General features: G+C 35.6%; 4 protein-coding genes across 7 annotated transcripts; 2 read left to right on the top strand and 2 right to left on the bottom strand.

Moving 5' to 3' along the window:
- Positions 1-5654: 5654 nt before the first annotated feature.
- LOC105951780 (phosphatidylinositol 4-phosphate 5-kinase 6) lies at positions 5655-9806 on the top strand. Of its 2 annotated transcripts, none has more exons than XM_012975233.2 (8): positions 5655-7378; positions 7458-7625; positions 7722-7887; positions 7973-8089; positions 8195-8388; positions 8479-8609; positions 8712-8790; positions 9100-9806. In XM_012975233.2, exons 1-8 carry the CDS (start codon positions 6234-6236, stop codon positions 9386-9388), a joined length of 2289 nt encoding a protein of 762 aa, XP_012830687.1. In that variant the 5' UTR covers positions 5655-6233; the 3' UTR covers positions 9389-9806. The 2 variants fall into 2 exon arrangements, with proteins under 2 accessions (XP_012830687.1, XP_012830685.1); XM_012975231.2 differs by having other exon boundaries at positions 5674-7378; positions 7970-8089.
- A 1163-nt stretch (positions 9807-10969) lies between these two features.
- WTF9 (Ubiquitin carboxyl-terminal hydrolase family protein) lies at positions 10970-13375 on the bottom strand. Of its 3 annotated transcripts, XM_088813987.1 has the most exons (4): positions 13152-13375; positions 12991-13023; positions 11333-12832; positions 10970-11244 (listed from the first exon to the last, which is right to left on the bottom strand). In XM_088813987.1, the coding sequence occupies exon 3, from the start codon at positions 12755-12757 to the stop codon at positions 11474-11476; it is 1284 nt and encodes a 427-aa protein (XP_088670113.1). In that variant the 5' UTR covers positions 12758-12832; positions 12991-13023; positions 13152-13375; the 3' UTR covers positions 10970-11244; positions 11333-11473. The 3 variants fall into 3 exon arrangements, with proteins under 3 accessions (XP_088670113.1, XP_088670112.1, XP_088670114.1); XM_088813986.1 differs by lacking the exon at positions 12991-13023; XM_088813988.1 differs by lacking the exon at positions 12991-13023 and having other exon boundaries at positions 11333-12810.
- A 1523-nt stretch (positions 13376-14898) lies between these two features.
- On the top strand, positions 14899-19525 carry LOC105951713 (uncharacterized). Its single transcript, XM_088814378.1, has 3 exons — positions 14899-15123; positions 15826-18107; positions 18668-19525. The coding sequence occupies exons 2-3, from the start codon at positions 15867-15869 to the stop codon at positions 19100-19102; spliced, it is 2676 nt and encodes an 891-aa protein (XP_088670504.1). The 5' UTR covers positions 14899-15123; positions 15826-15866; the 3' UTR covers positions 19103-19525.
- On the bottom strand, positions 19469-24731 carry LAF3 (Amidohydrolase family). The gene is made up of 15 exons (XM_012975235.2): positions 24571-24731; positions 24286-24431; positions 24078-24179; positions 23703-23775; positions 23250-23356; positions 23045-23168; positions 22210-22404; positions 21835-21920; positions 21538-21645; positions 21243-21338; positions 21045-21143; positions 20876-20950; positions 20395-20526; positions 20163-20278; positions 19469-19824 (listed from the first exon to the last, which is right to left on the bottom strand). The coding sequence occupies exons 1-15, from the start codon at positions 24677-24679 to the stop codon at positions 19632-19634; spliced, it is 1761 nt and encodes a 586-aa protein (XP_012830689.1). The 5' UTR covers positions 24680-24731; the 3' UTR covers positions 19469-19631.
- Between the last annotated feature and the right edge of the window lie 878 nt (positions 24732-25609).

Below are 25609 nucleotides of genomic sequence, written 5' to 3'. Positions count from 1 at the left end.
ATATATATATATATATATATATATATATATATATATATATATATATGGGTTTGTTCGAGCCATTTTCTAATATATTTTTTTACCATTTTCAGTCAATTTTACTTGGGAAATTTTGATATTTATATTTTTTTTCTCCAAAACATCTAATTGTTTAGATTTTTTTTAATTTTCTGAACAAAACCTTTTATTTTCTTCATTTTGAATTTCTTCATTTTTTTTCTTAAATATCCGGTCGTTCAAACATCCTAAGATTACAAACATCTTTAGAATCCTATGATTGTTGAGAATTTGAACTACCGCAAGAAATTTAAGAAAAAAATGAAGAAATTCAAAATGACAAAAATTCATAAATTAATAAATTATTAATTAATATAAATAATGAATTATTCATTTATCGATAAGTTAATATTTTGCTAAATTAATAGAATTTTGATGGTCTCAACTGTATTAATTTATAGAGGTTTAATTGTGTGGATATATACAAAGTTAAACTGTGTATATAAATAAAATATGTATATATATTTATCATTATTAGTGTATATTTTAAAGAAAAAAAATTCCGAATTTTTGGACTAACTTCGAAAATTAAACCGTACCGGGAATCGAAAATTCCAAATATTTTATATCTGATTCAAATGCCAATCCAAAAAAGTCGAAAATATCAAAATTGAGAATTTTGGAAATCAAATGAAAACAGTTGTTCTAAAAGCGGAACTTTTCAAATCGAAACCGGCGGAAATTGAAATTTTTGTTGAAACTTTCACCTCTAAAACAAATGAAGAGCACCCATCCACGATGTGTAGTGAGTGAATGGCAAATTTTGTGTATCACATCTCAATCCACATTAAATACATCTCCAATTAATTATTATGTTATAAATAGCACAACCAATTGTCTCTTAGAGAGCTAACAATTTGAATAGACAATACAATGTGACAAATTGAGTTTTATTGGGACATACAATAATGGGACTTGTTAGCAATTATTAATGTTCTTGTGATCTAAAAAAATGAATAGAAAATTGAAAGAATTAATTAGTACAATTTTGCATAATGCCAAATAGAGATGTCCATTCAATTTAGAGTCCATTTGGGATTGAAATCGGACTTATCGTATCGGAATAAACGCTTCTGAAAAATCAAATCGAAAGTGGAAAAACTAATTTCACTCATGTTCCAGAACAATCGAAAAAGTCAGAATTTCAGAAATTTGAATGAATTAATTTTTTTTACATACTACTAACCTACCGGCCGGAATTGATATAAGCAAAAAAAGGAAAAAAAAAAATGAATTTTATTTTGTTCAATTTATTACTTACAAAAAAATAATATGTCGATATTATAAGCGTAATTTTTTTAAAGAAAGCAATCCAAAATCAGATCGAAAAGCAAATCTTATATATATTTCCTAATATCGAATTACATAATGAAAACGGTATTCCAAAATCAAAAGATGTTAGAGAAATTCCAATCAGATTTTCACCACTTGTTCCCATCCAATTGGTTCTATACATGCTTGATTCTTTTACCGTTACTCCGTCAGTTAATGAAGTAATAGGCACACGCTTGATCCTGTTAGTACTAACGAAAAATTGACGAAAATGACTAGAATTGTTGAATTTTTTGAAACATAAGGAATTAAATGTGTTTTTTGGTGAATTTGGGAGACCAAATGTGAAATCGATACTAATATAAGTGACCAAAACTGTATTTTGCCCATAAATAAAATTCATATAAATTTAATGGATTTGAAATTCTCACATCCAAATTCGTTAATTCAAATGGATAATCGTAATGAGGGTTGTGGGCTGTACCTAAAAGAGCTTCTAAAGTAATTAAGATGAATTTCGTCATATTTATGAAATTGGAAATTAGTTAGGGAAAATTATAAGGGTGTTCATTTGATAATACAGTACCGGAATTTTGGTAAACCGAAATTTTGGTACTTCAAAAAATTGTATTGTTTACCATACTGAACGATTCGATTCGATACTTTTTTCAACAAATTAATTAAAAAAAATTAGTTCGATACTGGTAAAATTGAGATTATATTTTAATAATTTAGACAATGTAAAAGTATATTTAAACAAATTAATTATTGAATTAGACATTCAAATTTCGATAATTGGCACTAATAACAAAAATTGATTACCAATAGAGGCTAATCCATAGACAATTGAAAAATGTATCATTCTAAAAGTAGCTTATAGTTTGTTACAACGTTAAAAAATTTAAAATAAAAGAAAAATAAATATTTATTAAATATTCCGGCATTCAGTACGATATATATATATATATATATATATATATATATATATATATATATATATATATATATATATATATATATATATATATATATATATATATATATATATATATATATATATATATATATATATACTGAACATCAATACGGTACACCACGCCGAATATGAACCAAAATATTTGTTTGGTATTTAACACGTATCGAATTTTCTTTTCAGTTAATTTACCGACCAAGTGAACACCCCTAGAAAATTATCTTACAGTTCACTTTTTTTCCGGAAGCTAAAACCTTTCACGTGGAGTGCCATTTCTTGTATTAATTAAATAAAGTGATACTAATACTTACTTACCACCTAAGGAAATCAAAACTAAAGTGATCAAATATATTAAATAAATTAAATGTAATTAGGAACATACTAAAGTGGGGTCACCACTATTATTGTCCTAATCAAATCCAAAGTAAAGAACAATGCTACTTTTAAGCTTTGTTTGGTTCAATAAAGAGATATAATCACATGTCCTCTTTGTTTTTATGTGAAATTTAGGTGCATTACTTTTAGGTATATTATATTATAAGGGTTTAATTTGTTCTATATTACTAATATTCTCTAAAGTTTACTAGATGTGTAAATATCTACATACGTATGTTAACTAACACGAGTCAGAATTTTAAGTTTTGGGGACCGAAATATTAAAAATATTCCAGAGGAGGTCGTTAGTGCTATTTATTATACATTATCTTTTTTTATTTTTATCTATATAAAATAATAGATATTTGAGAAATACCGAGAGGAGGGTGATGGTCCGGCCACTGTGTATATTTGTTAAGTAATTAGATAAAAATAATTTGATTTTAATATTGAATTTTATGTCTATGTTTAGTTTAATATATTAAGAAATAAACCTCGAACAAAATTTTGACAGTCGCTTTCAAATTAAGTACTAAGGAATTTAATTTCTTTTGAGTCCTAATCATGACACGATCTACCATTTAAAAACACAATCGATTTGATTTTTTTTGGCCAATTTTTTCTTTTTTATAAACAATCGTATATCATAATTAATTAATTATGTAGTAAGTGTGAGTGTGTTCCCTATAGAACAAGTGTCACCTTTTCATTCAAGATTCCAACCTAAATAAGTCCCTCGTTTATTTTATTTATTTAAATATTTATTTAATTATGTATTTTAAAAAAAAAAAAAATTGGTTTATCAATTCCACAAGGTCAATGGTAAGGCTAGCACGATTAGCTTCTTTAGACGCGTTTACACCAAATTATTTTTTTTTTCTTTCAATTTTTCGATTATTACTATGATTAATAATGTTCTCTCAAATTTAGATTATTTTATTTTGTGTAATAATTATTTGTAATGGAATATAATTTATTTCACTCATACATTCTACGTTTCAAATTAATTGTTATTTTTTATGTTTGTTCTATACCACTATCGGAGCAAGAACTTTAAGTCTAAGGAGGGCTATTAATACTACTGCACAAAAAGAATTACAATTCTATATTATTTGTTCATATTTTAAGTTATCATGATTTCTTTTTAAAACATTTTTTTAATTTGTGACATTATCAATTATATAAGAAATAACATTGAGGATAATACGAGGAGGTTAAGATATATCATTAAAATCATACTATGAAATAGCAACTCGATAAAAGTGGTGTTTGCAAAAACTTTTAGAAATAGCTTATGAGTTTCTTTTTTGTTTATAATCTGTTTTTAAATGTTTGTTAAATCAACTTTTATTTTTACTTCTATTTTAGTTGTTTTAAGTTTCTTTTCTTTTTACAACAGCCCTAAACTTTCTTTTTCTATTTTAGTTTATTTTTCAGAATATTTGCAAACAACTCTAACTTAAAAATAAACAATTAATAGATACTTAATTCACAATTATTAACTTTTGATTTTAAATAAGTTTTTGCAAACACTGCCATTATCTATGTAGACGATGTAACAAAAACAAATAGAAAAGAAAAAAGAAAGGCATTAAAATTGCTAGTGCAGATGAAATTAATCAATAGTAGATTGGATTAATTTAAATTAATGGTTTAAAGTGAAAACAATTTAAAATAACAATCCAAAAAGATAGTGGACATAATTGCACCTTTAGTTGGTCATAAATGTAGAAGGAATGTTTTGAGAGTTCGGAGGAGACAGTGGCCCAGATGTTTGTTAGGAATATTAGAAAAATTAATAAAAACAATAAATATATATATATATATATATATATATATATATATATATATATATATATATATATATATATATATATATATATATATATATATGTGTGTGTGTGTGTGTGTGTGTGATATCATTGGAGCTCCTTAGTTATTAGGGTTATGTGCTCACAAAATATGTGTGGATTTTTTTTAATGGAATACATTAAGCATTGGATGGCGAAAAATGAGATAAATTGAATAGGTTATGCAGACATAAATACTTATTTATACAAATTAAACAAATGAAAGTATATAACAAACAAACATCTCGTACGAGATAAGAGTGACCTAATTAGTTGGTAATTATAACGACTCGAGTTCAGTTCCACATAGTTTGTCTAATGCAATTTGCAAGCTATACAGTATATGAGAGCGATGTTGCACTTGTTGGTTCATTTATAAAAAGAAATAAATACAAAAACAACAACACTATCTAAATCATTTTCTGTATAAGGGTAAATTACGGACACCCCGTGAGGTGAGGTTAAATTATAAAAAAAAAATAAAAAAAAATTGTTTGGGTAATTATAACCACCCCTTCAACTATGAGTCGTCTTATACGACCATTCTTATGGCGTTAAATTCAACATAGATTTCGTGGAATGTTCTCTAGTTTGATTGCACCACAATCTAATATTTATAAGGCATGAGACACATTTTATGATCATCTTGTCTCATAATGTGGAGCTCGAATGGGGAATAAAACAGGTACAAAGGGAGACTTTTCACTTAATCTATAAGATTCCACTAAATTTAATACTACAATGGTGGACGTGTAAGAAGATTCACAGTTGGGGGTGGTTGTAATTATCCAAATATGAGGAATTTTTTCGTAATTCAACATTACCTCAGAGGTAGCCGTAATTTACCCCTTATATATGTTTTGCGAAAACCCGAAAACCCGAAAACCCAGCACCTAAAAAACCTGAAACCCAACCCCGAAAACCCAAAACCCAACCGCCCAAAAACCCGAAAACCTGAAAAACCCGAAAACACAAAAACCCGAATAAAAAAAAAGGACAAAAAAGTTGGTGGAATATTGAAGCAAAAGTTTGAAAATGGTAAAATAACAAATAAAGGTAAGTGTGTGTGTGTGTGTGTGTGTGTATATATATATATATATATATATTAGCAATTAAATAAATGTTGTGTGTGGCGGGTACACAAGAATGTGCAAACACATCAACCCACCATGTCTTTCCCACCATCCTCATTTCTTACCCAATTCTGGAAACCAGGAACTATGTATTGTCCGATCTCTCTTTTTTCCTTTTTCCACCCAATCACTATTTTTTATTAAAGAATAATAATTCTTTTAGAGAGAGAGAGGGAGAGAATAATTCTTAGAGAGAGAAGAAAAACCCTGTTAGAGAAACAAGAAGATATCTTTTTGTTTTGACAGGAAATATATCAACAGTATAGAGACAGACAGGCCAAACTATTTTCTTTCAAGAAATTCAAACAAACAAATCAAGAAATCAAGACTAGAAGGTTCTTGTTTTCTTCTTCTTTTTATTTTTTTGGCGGGTATTTTTTCTTCATCAATCCAACGGTCACCTTCTTATATCCTGTCTGGAAAAAAAAATGGTCGCAAATCTTATCTTAGAGCTCATATCCATGGTGCAAAGGAACATGGATCTGGGCTAATTTTTAAAGCTCCCGATAAAAAAAAAAAATATATATATATATATATATATATCAAAAAAAAAATAGAGTCTTTGAAAAGAATATGAGCAGAGATTTTAGCAACAAAACAGAGGCGACGAAATCGAAACCGAAACAGAAACCGAGTCATCCAAAGAGATACATCTTCGGATCAATGTCTGTAGCCCACGTGGACGACGAATATGACAATAATACCCCCGCCGGCGAACCCTACCACGTCGAAAAACTCTTCCCCAACGGCGACATCTACATGGGCCAGTGGGCCCACACCCGCCCCCACGGCCACGGCAAGTGCCTATGGGAGGACGGATGTATGTACGTTGGCGACTGGCTTGCCGGAAAAGCCACCGGAAAGGGCAAGTTCAGCTGGCCCTCCGGCGCCACCTACGAGGGCCAGTTCAATAACAACTACATGGAAGGCGAGGGCACGTACACCGGGTCCCACAACGACACCTACATCGGTAAATGGCGCCGGAACACGCGCCATGGGAAAGGTGTCAGGACGTACGACAACGGCGACTTCTACGACGGGAGTTGGAAGATGGGCCGCCCCCACGGCAGGGGGCGGTACCACTGGGCGGCCACCGGGCACCAGTACGACGGGTACTGGCGTCAGGGGGCCATGAGTGGTGCCGGAACGATGGCGTGGGCCAACGGGACCCAGTACGAGGGCTCCTGGGCGGACGGGTTCCCCAGAGGTAACGGGACTTTCCGGTGGGGCGACGGGAGTTGCTACGTGGGTGTCTGGAGCGAAGACCCGTCGGAGCAAAGCGGGACCTACTACCCGTCGAGTTCGAACACCGGCGGCGGGTTCGAGTGGGACCCGCAAGAAGTGTATTTGGTGAACTTGAGTGATTGTCGGATAAGCCCCGGCGAGAAGATTCCAATTTTTCCGTCGGAGAAAGCGGTGAATTGGGATTGCGAAGAGAAGGTTTACGGAGCGAGGAGGGCGACTTTGAGGAGGCTTGGCAATGGTGGGGCCCACAGCTTTGGTTCGGAATCGTCGGATTCGAGCGACGAAGGGGGTGGGATTAGTACTAGTACCGAAAGAGAAGTGGAAAACGGGGGCGAACAACAATTGTCGTTGGATGTTTTACGAGGGTATAGGCGGCCCCGTTTGAAGATAAAGCCCGCGAAACGACAAGGACTTACTATATCGAGAGGTCATAAGAATTACGAACTCATGCTCAATTTGCAGCTAGGAATAAGGTAATCTAATTTTTTATTTGATTCGGACGATTTTATTTTTGAGTTTATGATCGAAATAATTTGTTGGATGAAAAATCAGACATTCGGTAGGAAGACCCGCTCCGGCTACGTCGCTCGATTTCAAAGCGGCGGCATTCGATCCGAGGGATAAAGTATGGACGAAATTTCCGCCGCTAGGATCGAAGCATACGCCACCTCATCAATCGTGTGAATTCAAGTGGAAGGATTATTGCCCATTGGTTTTCAGGTTATGTACATTTTGATTTGTTGACTAATTTCAGTTTATGTACATTTTGATTTGTCACTAATTTTTCAGAATTTTTTTGTTTTTTTAATTTTTCAGGACACTTAGGAAGCTGTTTAAGGTGGATCCCGGAGATTACATGATGTCGATATGCGGAAACGATGCCCTACGCGAGCTCTCGTCGCCCGGAAAAAGCGGAAGCTTCTTCTACTTGACCAACGACGATAAATACATGATTAAAACAATGAAGAAATCCGAAGTCAAAGTGAGTTTCATTTTCGATAGATTCAATATAAATACATTTCTTTTTCGATTTTTTTTTAATAAGAAACTTCATTATTCGATAGCAGGTGCTTAAAAGAATGCTTCCGGCTTACTATAACCACGTCCAGGCCTTTGAAAACACGCTCGTAACCAAATTTTTCGGCCTACATTGCGTGAAGATGACCGGTACTGCACAAAAGAAGGTACGAAAAAATCGAAAAAAGAAAAAAAAAATAATTCTATTATCGATTTGAATATTGATCGTAAGAAAATCAAGGCCTCTAAACTATTACAACACTAATAAGCAGGTTCGGTTTGTGATTATGGGCAATTTATTTTGTACGGAATATGCCATCCACAGACGCTTCGATTTGAAAGGCTCGTCGCACGGTCGATTAACCGTGAGGCCCGAATCCGAGATTGATTCGGCAACCACACTCAAGGATCTTGATTTGAATTTTATCTTCCGGTCGCACAAATCTTGGTTTCAAGAGTTTTGCAGGTAAAGCCCTATGTTCGCTCCGCCATTGTATATAATTGTCCTTGTATGTATATTTTGAGGGGTAATTTGTAAAATGTTTTAATTCCGCAGGCAAGTGGATCGAGATTGTGAATTTCTCGAGCAAGAGAGGATTATGGATTACAGTCTTTTGGTTGGCATTCACTTCAGAGAAGTATCGCGATCTGGGGAACCACTAATCGCTGAAACCAGTTTATCTAGAGGTGGATGACCTAATCGTACATTAATTTTTTCTTCATATTTTTTTTTTCGTTGATTTTTTTCCGTATCTTACATGAGAAAGTTTGTGATGAAAACTTGTGTAGGGAACGGAGACCAAACTAGTGAAGGAGTACCTCCTCGACTCTCCACCACAGATTTGAGTCTTCACTTCGATAGTAATCGGTAATGAGTTGCTTATATTTAATGGTGAAGTTGTTACAAAACTCGTGCTTTATTATAACTCGAAATTGCTACTAAGGTTGTGTTTGAAAAATTTTATGAGCTTATTTTGGCTCATAATTTGTTTTTGGATGTTTGCAAATGCAGTTTTTGTTTTGCAAACATGTCAACTTATAAAGTTGACTGTTTATAGTTTATTCGACATCTGCAAACACCTTCAACTTTTAAAAATAAACATGTTTTTCAAATTTTAGTCACAACCACCATTGCTTTTTGCGAACACCACTTAAGTCAATCTAATTTTTTTTTCAGGTTGGCTTCGATCAAACTAGGTTCAAACATGCCCGCACGAGCCGAACTAACCATGAGAAAGAACGGTGGAGAGGCTCAGCTAATAGGGGAGCCAACGGGGGAGTACTATGACGTCATCCTAGTATTCGGAATAATAGACATACTACAAGAATACGACATCGGAAAGAAGCTCGAACATACAATCAAGTCCTTCCAATACGATTCGACGTCAATATCTTCTGTGGACCCCAGACAGTACTCCAAGCGTTTCCGTGATTTCGTATTCAGAATCTTCAGAGACGACGTTTGAAAAGACCGGTAAAAAAACATTTCCACTTTTGCCCCTAGCAAGGCCCACATTGTACAGTTTGGGTTCGGGCCTAGACGACCGTTGCTCATCGGGCCATGAAAGAAGGCCTTGTCCGATGATGGTGCCTACATGCTATAGTTTGTAGATAGCTTTTTTTTTTCTTTTTTTGTATTAATTGTATTTATAGATCAAAATAGGTTACGAAAACGAGTAATCTACCGTATAACAATGAGAACGGTGAAAGCTGAATCGGGGTCCATTTTTTTATACCGATTTTTTGTCCCGGAAGGTGAGAGAGTCTCCGGGGTTCGGACACGGAATAAGCTTGTATAGAAAGAATTAGAACTAAATCAAATTGATTCCTCTTACATATATATATAGTTTATGTTCAAGTTGAGATTTTTACACTCATTCAAAACCTCAACATTGCAATGTGTACACACAAATGGACAAAATCATAGTCAACCAAGGTTCCAGCCAGTCAAATCTATGTCTCTCACCTACTTCGAGTATATCGTAAGTCGTAACTATACACGTCACACGCCGATACGAATGTTTGTTCTTTTTTTCGTCAACGATTGATTATGATATGATATATTCGGTGTAGATTAGAATAAACCGTATCACAACAAAAATAGAATTAAAGTAAATCCACCATATATATATATATATATATATATATATATATATATATATATATATATATATATATATATATATATATATATATATATATATATATATATATATATATATATCCAAGTAGGCAGAGTTGCTAAGTCAAAATATGCAGGTGAGTATATTGTTTCGTGCCTGCATGTCTTAAAGCTAGTAATAAGCCCCATCTCCATTTGGTCGGCCGAAAGATCAATTTGTGATTTACAAGAAAAAAAAAAAAAAACAAATGACTGCTCAGCACGTTTGGTTTGGTTTTGTTGTGTTTAAATTATGGTACTTTTGTAATTTAATATATAAAATATGTTTATTTAATAGTTCCCACATAAAAAGATTGTTAATATTTGATAAATTTAAAGGAGAAACAATAATAATACAAAATATGTTTAAGAAAGTCAAAGTTTTAAATATTTATAAAATTGAAGAGTATGGTATAAAATTGAAAAGGGTAAACTACGGACACCCATGAGGTAGGGTCAAATTACGAAAAACCCCTTATGTTCGGATAATTATAATCACCCCTCAACTATAAATCTTTTTACATATTCATTCTTGCGGTGTCAAATTTAGTGTAATCTTCCAAACTATGTAGAATATTCTCCAATTTGTACCCGTTTTACCCCATTCGAGTTCCACGTTTTGAAACAAGATAATTATAAGATGTGTCTTTTAGCTTCTAAATATCAGATCATGGTGCATTAATGCACAAAACGAGTACAAACTAGAGAACATTCCACGGAATCCAAAAGATTCTGATGAATTTGACACCATAAGGGTGGACACGTTAAGAAGATTCATAGTTGAGGGGTGTTTATAATTACTCAAACATGAGGGGGGTTTTCGTAATTTGATCTTACCAGAGGGGTGGACGTAATTTACCCAATTGAAAACAAATGGACACTAGTATTTTCCACATGTCTGTATCTGTATTTGTCTGTGCCCGTGTGATGCAAGATCATTTATAAGGCCAATTTTCTTTCTAAGATTTTAATTCAGGTATCTTGAAAGCATATTTACAAGTGAATAACATTTTTTCTAACACCAAACTTGAATAAATACATATTTAGACCTAAGTGCAGTAGACATAGTTAAGAAGGTGACCTGTTTGTTCGACTTCACCCGACCATTTTTTTTGTTGTCTCGTCCGAGACATCTTTCAAGAGACACCAACCCCATGAAAACTGCATAACATAAAACACGTGAAAAAAAATCACGAAAAAAAAACATGGCTTTACCAATTACCAGTATACGTGAAAATATGTAACGTACATTTACAGTTGATATTAGAATGAATCGTGATTAGAAGCACGAGATACGATAGTGAAATCCAACAACAGCAAGCTCGTTCGTACTAGGCAAAAATATCAACTTTCCACAACTTCAAACGGATCGATTACGAGATCGATAATATCAATCTTGATCGATTGGCACATTAGCTTCAAGTTGAAACGTTCGATCATTTACACCACCCAAATCGTTCGAGTCGGCATTTTCTTGATTAATAGCCCTACTATTACTCCCCCTCTTACTCCTCAAAATAACAACCGATTCCTTCATCAGATCAATATACTTCTTCCTCACATTCGACAGCGGATGCGGCTCAACAGCCACCTCATCGCAGTACGCTTCTTTCAAAATAGCCGTACACGTATTATTCTTCATCGACAGATAAAAAATATGAGGGTGCCTCTCAAAACATTTGTGAACCTTTTGAGGCAAACCCAAGTATTTTTTCAGACAAATAAAGGACTTTCTCTCAGAAGCATGCTCCACAAACAGCGACAACACCTCGTGCAGCAAACCCACTAACCGTTTCTCCGATACATCACTGTCTGGATTCAAACACGAGGAATCTTCATAAGGGGACATATAAGGAAGCTTTTGAAATTCAACCAGCCAATCTTTTATCTTCTGCTTTAATCTCAGCCCCTTAGACGGAAACAGAGGAAACGCAATCGCCTCGTTTTCACCCCCACTATATACTCCACTATTCATCGCATTCTTCTGTATAGTTGAAAATATTTTACGTTTATTTCCATTATTAGACTCTTCGAAAACAGACAACCCTTTCAACCCATCTTCTATATCCACAATTTCGAAACGCCCGCATCCTTTAACATAATCCAACGGGTCCTTGAAAAACTCATCGGGCAAGCCTAGATACCAACGAAAGCCCTTGATTATCTTCAAAGGAAGCATCTTTCTTGTGCCACTCATCAATATAAACTTCTTTAACCTAGTGACTATATCGTCTCTAAATTGTTCGGAGACCAATCTTTCCTCTTTATCGAGCTCGACCGCTTTTTGGGTCAGTCTAAACCAGGGTAAATTGTAAAGTGGGCCCTCGAACTCCTCGAAGAAGGAAGGGTAGTTCCTCAAGAACCGTAAAACTCTGATGCTTAAGCCGAATTCCGGTCCTTTTTTGGAGACGGACGAGATTGGAATAGAATAATTATCGTGCGGAGAAGAGGAGGACGATATGAAGAAGTTTTTGAGAGCAATGACGGGCTTCAGTTCGAGGGACTTATGAATGGAATCGATAGAGTCGAAGTATGGATCTTTTTTCCGTTTCATGTACACCTCGACATAAGTTCGTATATGACAATTGGAGTGAGGAGGGGAGATTGTTTTTCGAGTAGAGTGAAGGAGTTTACATAGAAGGATGTTGGAGTTTCTTCGTAGCTCGGTAATCATCGATGACGTGGCGGTGATAGTGCCTCAGGTCGGGTACTCAGCAGCTCGTAATCCTGTTCAGATCACTTAATGTAACTGCAAATACGAAGCGCAAAAAAACGGAAACGATCACAAGACTGAAATTAATTTCAACATGTAATTGAAAAAAAAAAAAATAGTACAATCGGTCGGAAAATTTATCTCTAATTCCAAAGAATGAAATTCATTCGTCAAAAAAATAAAAAGCAACTTACATATTTTTTTGAACATGAACGGTGGGCTATGGCCTATGTACAACAACAGCATCCAATGAACAGAAACAAATTTATTTTTACTTCAACACTGTGTAATCAGATATTACAAAGAGAGAATACAAAAACATAATTCAGATAAATTTATTTAAATAAATACACACCTTGCACTGAGCTTGCAGCTCGAAATCAGTTGAAACGGAGTAATCTGTGGAGCGGAAACGCTGCAATGTAGTGGAGTTTTAAACACGATGATGATTGTAGAGCAGGAGTTTTGAGAATTTTCAAGGATTTGTAAAGAATTTGGGTTAATTTGAGTGTTAAATTAGGGTTTTAAGCCGGGGTTTTGGGGATTCATTTGGGTGAGAAGGAAACAAACTAATAAATGAAAGGGTAAATTACAAACACCCCCCTGAGGTATGGTCAAATTAAAAAAACACCCCTCTTGTTTGTATAATTACATCTATCCCCCTCAGCTATGATTTTTTCTTACACCTCCACCCTTATGGTGCCAAATTCAACATAATCATCTAGATTCTATGGAATGTGCTCTAGTTTGTACTCATTTTGTGTAAAGATACAGTTTCCGATGCACCACAAACTGATATTACAAGCTAAAAAACACATATTATGATCATCTTGCTTCATAATGTAGAGTTCGAATAGGATAAAACGGGTACAAAAGTGATAATATTCCATATAATCTCGAAGATTCCACTAAATTTGAGGAGTTGAGGGGTTGGTTGTAATTATCCAAACAAGAGGGGTGTTTTTGTAATTTGATCATACCTCAGGGGGTGTTTGTAATTTATCCATTACAAAAACCCCTGAACTTGGGCTAAATAACAGAAAATACCCCACATATTCGTAATTCCAAAAACCCCCTTAGGTTTGTTTCCGTCGTACACCAACCCCTACAGTGTGACTTTTCAGGAATTTTTTTTTATTCCAGGAATATAGACATTACACAATTTCAGCAATTTTCTTTTATTTCTCACATATTTAACATAAGGTATAATAGATTGTACATCTTTTCTGTTAAAAAAATCAATCAACAATTAATCAGAGGGGGGTTTTAGTTATTATGGATAGGTAGGAGTATTTTTCATTATTTAGTCTAAGTTCAGGGGATTTTCGTTATTTACACTAAATGAAATGCGACTTTAACACTCAAGGTGGGGGGTTTTGGGGAATTACATAAACACCCTTAACCCCTAAAGTCTGCATTTGGTTCAACAAAAGTTCAAACTTGAGCTTGAGCTCAAGCTTGAGATTTTTTCATATTTGTTCATCCTCTCGCCATCTTTTATTTTTATTATAAATATTTTAAAAAAAACATATAAAAAATATAAACAATAAACTACAATTCGTTAATTAATTTGTAATACTTTATTATAATATAATATTTTTTTAAATATTAATTAAAAAAAATGAGTTTGGCTCGAGCTCGGACTCCTCAAAATCAACTTAAGCTCAAGCTCACAAAAACACTCTAGCTCGAATTTGACTTGTTAACAGTTTAACATCCCTAATTTTATATATCTCAATTCTCACGTGGTCAGTGGTTTGCAAGGTATTGCATGAGACTACAAGAGTAAAGATTAATTCACTATACCTTTATATTTGGCTACATTGATATAATTAATAATTAGTTTAATTTATTAACGAATTAATACAAATATGCGCGAAACAAGCAAAGCAAAATGCGAAATTATATGTTACATCTGGTTATTTGCATCGTATGAATTTGAACCGTAGATTTAATTAAATAACTATATACTAAACACATATATAGGTGTGTGTGTGTGTGATTATATGTAGATTTACGATTCAAATTCATCCAATGTAAATAACCACGTGTAGCATCTGATTTCTCAAGTAAAATATAGTTCCTAAAATAAGCAAAACTCTATGGTCCTCCTATTTTCATTCATAACCAAAAAATCAGGATCCTATTTTTATTTTTTTCTTGCCACAATTTCCAGAGCTAATCTCATCATCTTCCAGAAACCTCCTCTCTCCTTCTCATTTCATCATTTTTTTATTTTTTTATTTATTTTTTTATTTATTTGGCTGAGGAAAGAAACAATGGAGGACTCAAGGAGGCCATTAGCCTACTTGATAAGGATGATGATGGTTTGATCTCTCTTTCCTTTCTTTTTCTTTTTTTCTTTTTCTTTCCTTTGTATTGTCTTAGTATAATTTTTAGGATAAATTACTGTCAATCCTGAGGTAAGGTTAAATTAAGAAAAAATTGTTCATGTATGTTTGGGTAATTACAACCATTCGTCAGCTATGAATCTTCTTAGAAGTCCACCCTTGCGGTGTCAAATTTAGTGGACTCTTCTAGATTATATGGAATATTCTCTAGTTTGTACCAGTTTTACCCTATTCGAACTCCACATTTTGAAACAAAATGATCATAAGATGTGTCTTGGCTTGTAAATATCAGATTGTGGTGCATCATAAACTGCAGTTTTGCGCAAAACGAATACGAACTAGAGAACATCCCACGGAATCTAGAAGATTATGCTGAATTTGACATCATAAGGGTGGACGTGTAAGAAGATTCATAGTTGAGGAGGTGGTTATAATTACCCAAATATAAGATGGGGTTTTGTAATTTAACTTTACCTCATGAGGTGGCCGTAATTTACCCTAATTTTTATTATATGTGCATGAATATTATCTCCAAAATGTATTTTCTGATAAAATGAGAATAAGTCCCAAGAGTTTTCAAACATTGCATATAATTTCAATACAAAATGATTTGATACTTCTTATTACCGGTTTTGATTTTGTTTTTATCTGAATTTTATTACATTATTGATGTGACAGGTTTGAAGAGGAAATCGCAATATTTTTTGTTTTGAGAAGAAATGGGAGTTGAATTATTAAAGATTGAAACTAAAATGAAGAAATTTCCAATCAAAGTTTGTTTCAGATCAGTTTGCAGCCATCCATTCCTTGTGTGCATGCTCTGTTTCTTGATCTTTATCCACCGATCGTTCCCTTTCGTGTTTTCGTTGTTCGTATCCGCCTCCCCTGTTCTAATATGCACCGCTATCTTACTCGGGACCCTCTTAAGTTTCGGGCAGCTTAACGTACATAAACTCGAAAGAGACGAGACAACAACAGCGGACGAGGTTGTCCCGTTAGAGACGGGGTTGTCGAAATCGGACGCCGTTGTAGTTGAGGAGAATAATAACAATTATTACGTCGATAAAACGGAGGAGGAGGAGGAAGAGGATTCGAGTAAGGGTGGTGTTAAGAGTAATTCGGACGATACCCCTCCGTTTGTCGAGGTAACTCCACCGGTGGGCGAACTGGAAGGCGTCGAGATTTTAACGACGAAAATTAGTGACGGAAATCTTGAAACGGACGACGATGAGAAATCGGTTGCGGATTCGTTTGATTCTGAGAGGGTGAATGTGGATTGTCTCGATTCTCCACCACACGAGGAGGATGGGGAAGAGGAGGTGGAAGAAGAAGAAGGTGATGCTTTAGACTCTGGTTCCGATGGGGCCGAGAGTTCCTCACCCGACGCATCGATGGCCGACATAATGCCGATGCTCGATGAGCTCCATCCCCTACTAGACGAAGAAGCCGCGCAGAATGCTCAAATATCCTCCCGCGACAACTCCGACGACGCAATGTCGCAGCATTCTTCTGAATCCACCACCACCGCCAGCACCGTCAGCAGTCATCAATCGGGCGACGAAACCGAGAATTGCGACGATTTCGACGACGACGAAGAAGAAGAGGAGGTAAAAGAAGACAAGGAAGAGGAGACAAAGTCCGCCATTACGTGGACGGAGGAGGACCAGAAGAATCTCATGGATCTCGGGAGTTCCGAGATCGAACGGAACCAACGGTTGGAGAATTTGATCCTGAGGAGACGGACACGGAAATTCAATAGCATGGTTCCGGAAATAAACTTGATCGACTTGGAAAGTTCCGATCCTCCATTCAACGTGGGCCCGATTTCCACATCGAGGCAAAATCCGTTCGACTTCCCCCACGATTCATACGATAACTACTCGGGACTACCTCCGATTCCCGGTTCGGCTCCTTCTATTCTATTGCCGAGGCGTAACCCTTTCGATATCCCTTTCGACTACAACGCAACAACCGAAGAGAAGACGGGAGACGGATTTCGAGAGGAACCTTTCTTTAGAAGGCACGAGAGTTTCAACGTGGGGCCTTCGATTTTCGGACAGCCGCCACCGAACAAGAACGACGCTAAGTTGATGAGGCCCTATTTTGTTCCGGAGCGGATGGTCCCGGAAGAAGAATCGAGCTATTCGAGCGAAAAGAGCGACTCCAAGGTGAGTTCCGTTCATGAGATGGAATCGGTTTGCTCGGTTGAGGATCTCGAGTACCGGAACCTTCTAGAAGAAGAAGATGCGCCTCACGAACCGGAGCTAATCTCGGAGATGGAGCATGTTTCCGAGCATATTGGACATGGAAGCCAATCTTCGGAAGAAGAAGAGGAAGAGGACGCGGAAGAAGATTCTGTGGAGGTGGGCCCGGTCGAAAAGAGAGATATTGAAGATCATTCCGAAAAAGAAAGTACCGGAAATCCGTCAGTTGACGAAATTCCACACAAGGAACCTGTTTACGATTCTAGCCCAACTTCACGAAAGAATTTCTCGTCCTCGTCTAGTTCTTCCGACGTGCATGCAGACTCTGATTCAAGATTGCCACATGTGAATGTCAAGAGGACAATAATCGAGATCCTACCTAAGCAAAAGACACTTTGTCGATCGGATGGAAAGGAATCTCTAGAGAATCTGAATCCCGATTCTTGTGGAGGTGATAAGATATCGGTAGAGGAAGCTATTGTGGATAAACACGAGCACGGTCAAGATCCTAGTTCCAGTTCCGATTTCGATACTCGTGCTCAATCAGAGAAGGAAAAGTGTTTGTTAATTCCGAAACTCGAAAAAGATGATACGATCGACAAGGGCAAGAATGTTGGTTCGCCGAATTCCGAAGATGAGTTTCAAGAAGCGAATGAGAAGTTAATTACTACACCTTCGGCCGGAGGAAGTACGCCTCTCTTTTACGATATCCGAATGCATGATAATACGGAGTATGAACATCTCGATGAAGTGCAGGTAACTAAAACGATAGGTTTATATATGATTTTATTGCATTCAGCTTCTTGTGTTATATCGAATTGCTAAAAACCTCCTCATGTTATGAGTATCGGCAAAAAAAACCCTGCATTTTTAGGTGTAGTTGCTAATAATTATATAGGGAAAATTTACCCCCGAGGTGTCGCCAAATTACGAAAAAACCCCTCTTGTTTGGGTAATTACAACAATCCCTCCTTTTAAATATTTTTACATAAAATTTATGTAATTCGGTTATTTACCGAACCAAATCGTATATTCAGTTCGGTAAACGGTATGAAATGTTGGCGTACCGAAATTTCGGTTCGGTTTTACTGATTTAACATCTCTAAATTTACCTCTGGATTCTAGAGGGGTATTTTCGTAGGATAATACATAGTTGGGGGGAGTGGCTATAATTACCCAAACAGGAGGGAAGTTTTCGTAATTTAACCATAACTCAGGGGCGCCCGTAATTTTCCCTCATTATATATACATAGGTTTTCTTGATTTTTTCCCTTATTTCTTTTAACTTAAAACTAATCTTGCCTCACACAATGCAGGTGCCAAATACACCGGTTGAGTCATTCGAGAGTGTCCGAATAATACCAAATTTGAATATCCAAGAGGTCCACGAGCTCAATCACGGAATCTCTAGAAATGTTAACTCTCCGTTTAGTCTCGAGTTTATTCCCACGCCGTCAAGTACTACTTCCGAAGAATCTACTTCACCCGCCGAAATGGAGACGATTCTTGAAGACGATGACGAGATTAAGGAAATCGATGCACCTTTATCGGATCTAGATAGTGTCGGGGAGTTCAGCTCAAACGAGTCCGAAAAGCACATAGATTATGTCGGAGGAGAAGAGTTGTCTTCATCAACTAGCAATGATGTAGCTGCTAACTCCGTCGAGGGTGCCGATTCTTTTCCTAAGAAAGACGAATCGGCACCTCTAGAAAGTAACGGTCGTGTTGTAGCGAAAACTACGGTCGAGTGAAAATCGAGGAAGCATGTTGTGTTGGAGCCGCCCCCAAGCTGAGGTGGCAATACACACACGCTAGATACAAATGTGGTGATGGGCCCCACTCGATAAACGCTGGTTTCTTGAAGTTAGATCAGTTGAAGACGCTACTTTAGGATTATAATTAAGCGAGCCCCGATGAATTGAGAAACATCCGTGGGGAGTTTTTTTCGTAAGACAATACATAATTGAAGGAATGATTGTAATTACACGAACAAGAGGGGTGCTTTCGTAATTTGACTTTACCTCAAGGGTAGCCGTAATTTGGCCATTTATTTAACTAGCAAGATAGTTGCACTCTTCAAGAATGAGTTTTGAATGTAAAATGATAATCTATGTGAATTGTTTTAATTTTTTTTTTATCAATATAATTGATCATTCAACATTATGAAAAGAAAAGGATTATGGGCTAAATCCATCACCAAGTCTAAGTTGTTTTTTTTACAATTGGATTGTATAAGCTTCTCAACATTTATTTTTAATTAACAAATTCCACTTCATAAAATTAACCTTCGTTGAGCTTCTTCGAATATGCTTCTAATCCACCAACATAAGTAGCATCGACAGAAGCAGAAGCTTCGGAAGCAAACGTCTCCCATGTATTCACCGATAGAACCACAAAATCTGCCATCTTACCAGGAGAGAGTGACCCCACATCCTCATCGAGGAAGCACGCACGAGCAGCTGTAATGGTGTACCTGCACCAAGTCGTCATATTCGATAATTTCATCAACTTGTCACTATAATAACTCCCAAAAAGAAAAAGAAAAAAATCTTTAGTTCAAGTTAGTGCACTTTTAATTTTCAAAAAACGAAATTCTTAATTTATGAAGCGCTTATATTTCTTGGACTATTCGCAAACGGTATTCAGGAAGTTTTTACTTGATTTTGCTGTTTTAACTGTCTGATTAAAGAGTTCTGTTAATATTACGCAACAGCTACGCTTCATCGGTGAGGGATTTTATAGAAAGATCACATAAATCTGAAATATTATGGTCGATTTTCTTTCAATTACTTGGGCCAGAAAATTACTTACCCATTCAATGCATCATTCAGGCTGATGCATTCAGATGAAATCCACGCGTTATCCCAACCAGGTGGCACTCTTTTCAGTGCTGTCTTTATGCTTCCTAAAGGATTGATTTCTGCAACCTTAAGTGAGACAATATATATATAAGCCATGGATTATTAGTTCATAAAAAAAATTAAAAAAATAATAAAAATTATGTATTATCGAAACAAAGATTAATAGGGAAAAATGTTCTCACTGGCCAATCAGAGCCAAGAGCCAACTGTGCATTGCCAGCAAGGAGTGAATTAAATAAATACGATCCTCCATGTGCCCTCTCGATCCCAAGTTTTTTTGTCGCGGAACCAGCATCGTCTAATAAGTGATCAGGCTGTCATTATCGAATTCGAATTGCAGTTAGAACTTAGTAGAAGAATCCTATGCCAACTAAGCAAAGTAATGACAAGGAATTAAACCATTGAGTTACACTAATCATAATTAAATGCTTTCAAATCTTGCCTAGAAATTCATCCACTACACTTGGAAACAGCTATACTGAAAATGCAGTACGAGTACACGATCGATTAGCTCTTGAAATTTCTATAGGCATTTGAACGTTGAAATTGGAGACTTTGTTCGGGAATGTTTCAATTATATTTTGCAAACATGGCCCTTAAGACAATGAGTTTCGATGATCAAACAATTCGAATTATACATAGGAATCAGCGAGAAAAACGAACCTGCACTGAAGCAATAACTTGTTGTTCACCGAATCTAGCTGCTGTACCAGGAGCCAAATGCTGAGCATGCTCAATCTGCGAATTATTGCACCGTCACTATAAGGAACAAACAGAAAGGAAAATTGAGGATTAATTGTGAAAATGCTTTAGACGTAAAAGTTGAATTTACCCTAAATCTCCGGTCCCTCATTCCATTTTCGGAAGCCACTGATTTGTATAAGTCCAGGATCAAGTCATTGGCCCTGTCTCCTATCGCATGAACAGCTACCTGAAACAAACTAAAAATGCTACCAATGTACTCATGCAAATAGTTTATGTACAAGAAATAGAGAGAGAAAAAAAAAGGGAAAAAAGAAAAAAAAAAAACCTGAAGCCCAGCTTTATCAGAAGAGAGACTCATGTTGTATAGCATATCTATATCTGCAACTTGCAGGCCACGATTGAGTGGTTCGTCAGCATATGGCTACAGAAACATGAGATGGTTGTTGTTACTATTAAATGATACAAAGTTTTGAATTTGGAATGACTGAACATGGGAAAAAACAAAACAAATTATTAGACCAAGAAGACACAGAATGCCGCCAAAAGAAAAAAAAAAAAAAGAGACTTTCTGATTCAGAAGATGGCTTTTGACAAATGAACAAAAAATATTTGAATCTCACCTCATGGAACAGTGCACTGTTAGAACCCAAAGATCCATCTGCGAAAGACTTCATGCCACCTAAGTAAATCCATTGGCTCAATTTGCGACCTGATTTTTTTATGAGATTCTACACAAGGAACAATTAAGTATAAGAAACGCGATGTTCATATATCCGATCTTTAGGGTCTACTCTCATAAGCTTGTTAGGTTATATATCCCAGGAATGCAACATAGTAGATTAAATAATCAAATACATGTTTAATGACATGTAAGTTTTTAGAAGGAAAAAGTATTGATGATTGATGAACTGAATTACCTGTAATCGTGTCCATGTCTCCATTGGAAAGTACAAACAAACCCTAATCTTCATTTTTCCTGATAAATCAGCCCATCTGTAGACATCTGCAAGTACCATGATAACAGAAATTAACACATCTGTATAAATATATTTCTTTACATGAATCAATATGCTGGAAAATGTTTGCAATTCTCTTTCGTTTGTAAGTTGTTTCTGTTGCATTTTTCCTTGTTTGAAAGCTCTGAAGGATTCAAAACAAAGGCACAAGTATCATTCTTTTGTCTTTTGTTTTGAATTTTTGATAGTCTCACATAAATGAACCATTCCCGAATGCTGCTATAAGACAAAAAAGTACTTCTACTCCACTTAAAATTAATAAATTATATGTGGAACCTGACAAATCTTCCCATGAGAATTCGGGTGATACTCCAGGAAAATATCGGCCAAAATCAACAACTGTTGTAACACCTTTCTTCAGAGCATGATTGCTAGCTCTTAAAAGAGCTTCCCTTCTCTCATCCACAGAGACCTCCGGGATGTCGGAAAGAACAAGTTTCATTGCAGAATCAATCAACAAACCAGAAGGTTCTGCATGTTAATAAGTGATAAGAGAATCTGTCAAAATATTTTTCATTCTATAGTCCATAAAAACAAAAAGAATTACAGGATAAAATAGAAAGAAAAGATGCTCCGAAAAGACTCTCATGATTCACCACTTATGTTACTACAAATCTTTCCTATAGGAACACTGATGTGGTACATGCCCATTGGTAAACATTATCGTTAAAAAGTTAACACTCAGCCATATTTTTCCAATATGAATAACCAGATAACACTCAAACGTCAAGTGCTCGTATGTACAAAGTATTGTAAGCTTCAAGAGTGTTATAGGTAGTGTTCATCTAGTAGAGAAATAATTGCCATTATATCATAAAAATTGGCAAAACAAACTAAGTGGACTAGTGCAGCAGATAGCAACAAATGGAGCCATATGTTATTCTTTAGAAAGGCTGAGCAGAAGCTTTACATCAGTTTTCTTAACTAAGCTCACGACGTGTACCCTCTACTTTATCCAATCAAAATAGCGCCAAGGTTATAATACAGACCACCAATATTTGGTTAAGATTCAGCAGCTTAAAAGGGTTAGTTTAATTGACTGAAGATTTCATTATCATCTGAATAAAATCAACTTGATTAAGAAAGAGTAGAGCAAGAATAGAAACAATACCTCCAATACTGTTTCTCACTACAGATCCACCATCTGGATCCACTGTGTTAGTAGATATTCCAGCAAGTTTTAGTGCTACAGAGTTAGCCAAGCCCATATGGCCATCCATCCTTGTCAGCCAAACCTGTGCAGTAACTTACCTATAGAATTCAGTGATGCGATGTGTTAAATGCCAAAGCAAATTGAGAATACAATCCATACTTACAGGATTATGCGGAGTTATATCATCAATCCAGGATGCCATCGGAAGTTCGCCTCCCCATAAATCATTGTTCCAACCACCACCTAGCAACCACGAGCCAGGTTGCATATCTAGCAAATTTTACAAGCACATTAGAAAATTAATCCTATCTAAACACAAAACATAAAAGCAATAAACTTCCATGGTATGACCCCTCTTGCCTCGTGATATATTCAATCGGAAGAAGGGGGAGGGATCGAAATGCATATCTCATGCCAAATCAGTTGCAACAGGAAAAAGCAACCATATGTACATATGCAGAGGTTGAATAACAAGGAGAAAGAAAAAGAAAAAGAAAAATGGTGAAAATGGAATCTAAAAGAAGGGAAAATTCGACTGCTGTCGTTATTCAAGGACAGGAGTTATATTGATGTCGGAGAAAAGTTAAAAAAAATGCCAGATTAAGATAGGACTTACTTGATACTGCCTCTCTGACGTTGTTCACAAAGTGATCTTTTCGGCTGACACCACGGAGTTTAACTCGAGCCATCTGTTTCAATTTTCTAACTCAAATCCATCATTGAAGACATGATTACCAACAACACAATGTATTGCAATACTGCTGCTATTTACTATAACTCCCCGCAGTTTAAAGACATCATATATATATATATATATATATATATATATATATATATATATATATATATATATATATATATATATATATATATATATATATATATTTTTGTACTCTAGAGCTCCTGATCGAAAAAAATATAAAGACCGCTATTGAATATTAACTTCCAATGAAGAATAAAGAACGAAAAATTAAGATGGTTTTTCGGGAACCTGTAATCCTCCAAAGATCAAGTGCACATGCGAGTCGATAAATCCAGGAACCACCACTCTCCCCTGTAGATTCAGCGTCCTGGTCTCAGATCCAACCAAGTCCTGCATTTACCCTCATCACTTATAACAAATGGTGGCTGACAAAAAGTACAAGCAAGTTTCATTAAGCGGGAATAATTTTTAAAAAATGCAGTCCGACGACGAATACCTGCACAGAAGAACGGTTGCCGATTCGAACAATCCGACCACCGCGAACGGCCATCGAATCAGCAAAGAGGAAAGCGGCGTCGCTGGTGTATATAGTCCCATTTGTCACCACCAAATCCGCCAATTCTTCTCCGCGCAGCCAAATCACTTCCAAATGGAACAATAATTACAATCGACAACGAAATGAACGGGAAAACAAATGTTTCATCGCAAAATGCTTAGGGTTCCCCCAATTAAAAGAAACAGAGCGATGAATTAAGAAAAATGAGAGCGGTTGTGTACTTACGGTTAAGCGACGGGAAAAAATAGGGGTGGAATTTGTTGCGTAAGGGGGATAAGGCGGCGGCGAGGAGAACCACCGCCGTGGCTGAGAGTAGCAGCCGGAACTTGTTCATTTAGAGCGCGAATTAGATTCTCTCGCTCAGTGCAGAGATGAGATACTGAAGGAATCTAGTATCTTTTTTATTTGGGTAAAATTATGAAAATACCCCCAAATATAGGTTAAATTACGAAAATCACCTTCACCTATTCGTAAATCGTAATTAGTAATTACCAAACCCACTCCCTAATTAGTAATTACCAAAACTACAGACTTTTCATGAAATCTTTTTTATTTCACCTTACACAATTTCGTATATTTTCTTTTGTTTTCCACATATTTAACAGAAGGTATAATAGACTATACACATTTTCTTTTAAACACTTTTGTGCATATAAATTGACTAAGTAGTCGACTAGGTCATGACTAATGTTTCTTATCTAGTCGACTAAATTTGTATGCACATTCTTACATATCAATTGACGAAATAGACAACCAAAGTTTTCTAGCAAGTCGAATAAATTTGAATACACATTCGTACTATGATTGACGAACTGATGCCATCTATAAAATATTTCGTGGAACATTCTATGTTCCACGAAATGCACCTAACGATTAGCCGACTTAAAAAGATTAGTCGACTAATCTTTTTAAGTCAACTAAAATTACTCATCTAATCTTAAAACGGCATCATTTGGTGCATATATTTGTAATAGTATATTTTGATGCAGTTGTACGGTTTACCCCACAAATCATATGAGCTATATTCAATTAGAGTCTACTGAGTGAGCCAAAGAGCCAATAAAAGAAAAATTAATAATAAATTTGGAAAATGACTTTTTGTGACATGAGCTTGCAATATTATTGGTATACAACTTAATTCCACTTTGCACCCTTGAAATATAATATTTTCGCACTTTGAATGCTTGAAAAATAATTATAGCACTTTGCAACCTCGAAACATAATAAATCAATCACAATGCACCCTGAATTGATTATTTAAAAC

The sequence above is a fragment of the Erythranthe guttata genome, chromosome 14 (genome assembly GCF_056151865.1).
Source record: "Erythranthe guttata isolate IM_541 chromosome 14, IM_541, whole genome shotgun sequence".
Taxonomy (NCBI): domain Eukaryota; kingdom Viridiplantae; phylum Streptophyta; class Magnoliopsida; order Lamiales; family Phrymaceae; genus Erythranthe; species Erythranthe guttata.
The sequence above is the reverse complement of the archived record's forward strand: the minus strand, read 5'-3'. Positions and strand labels throughout refer to the sequence as shown.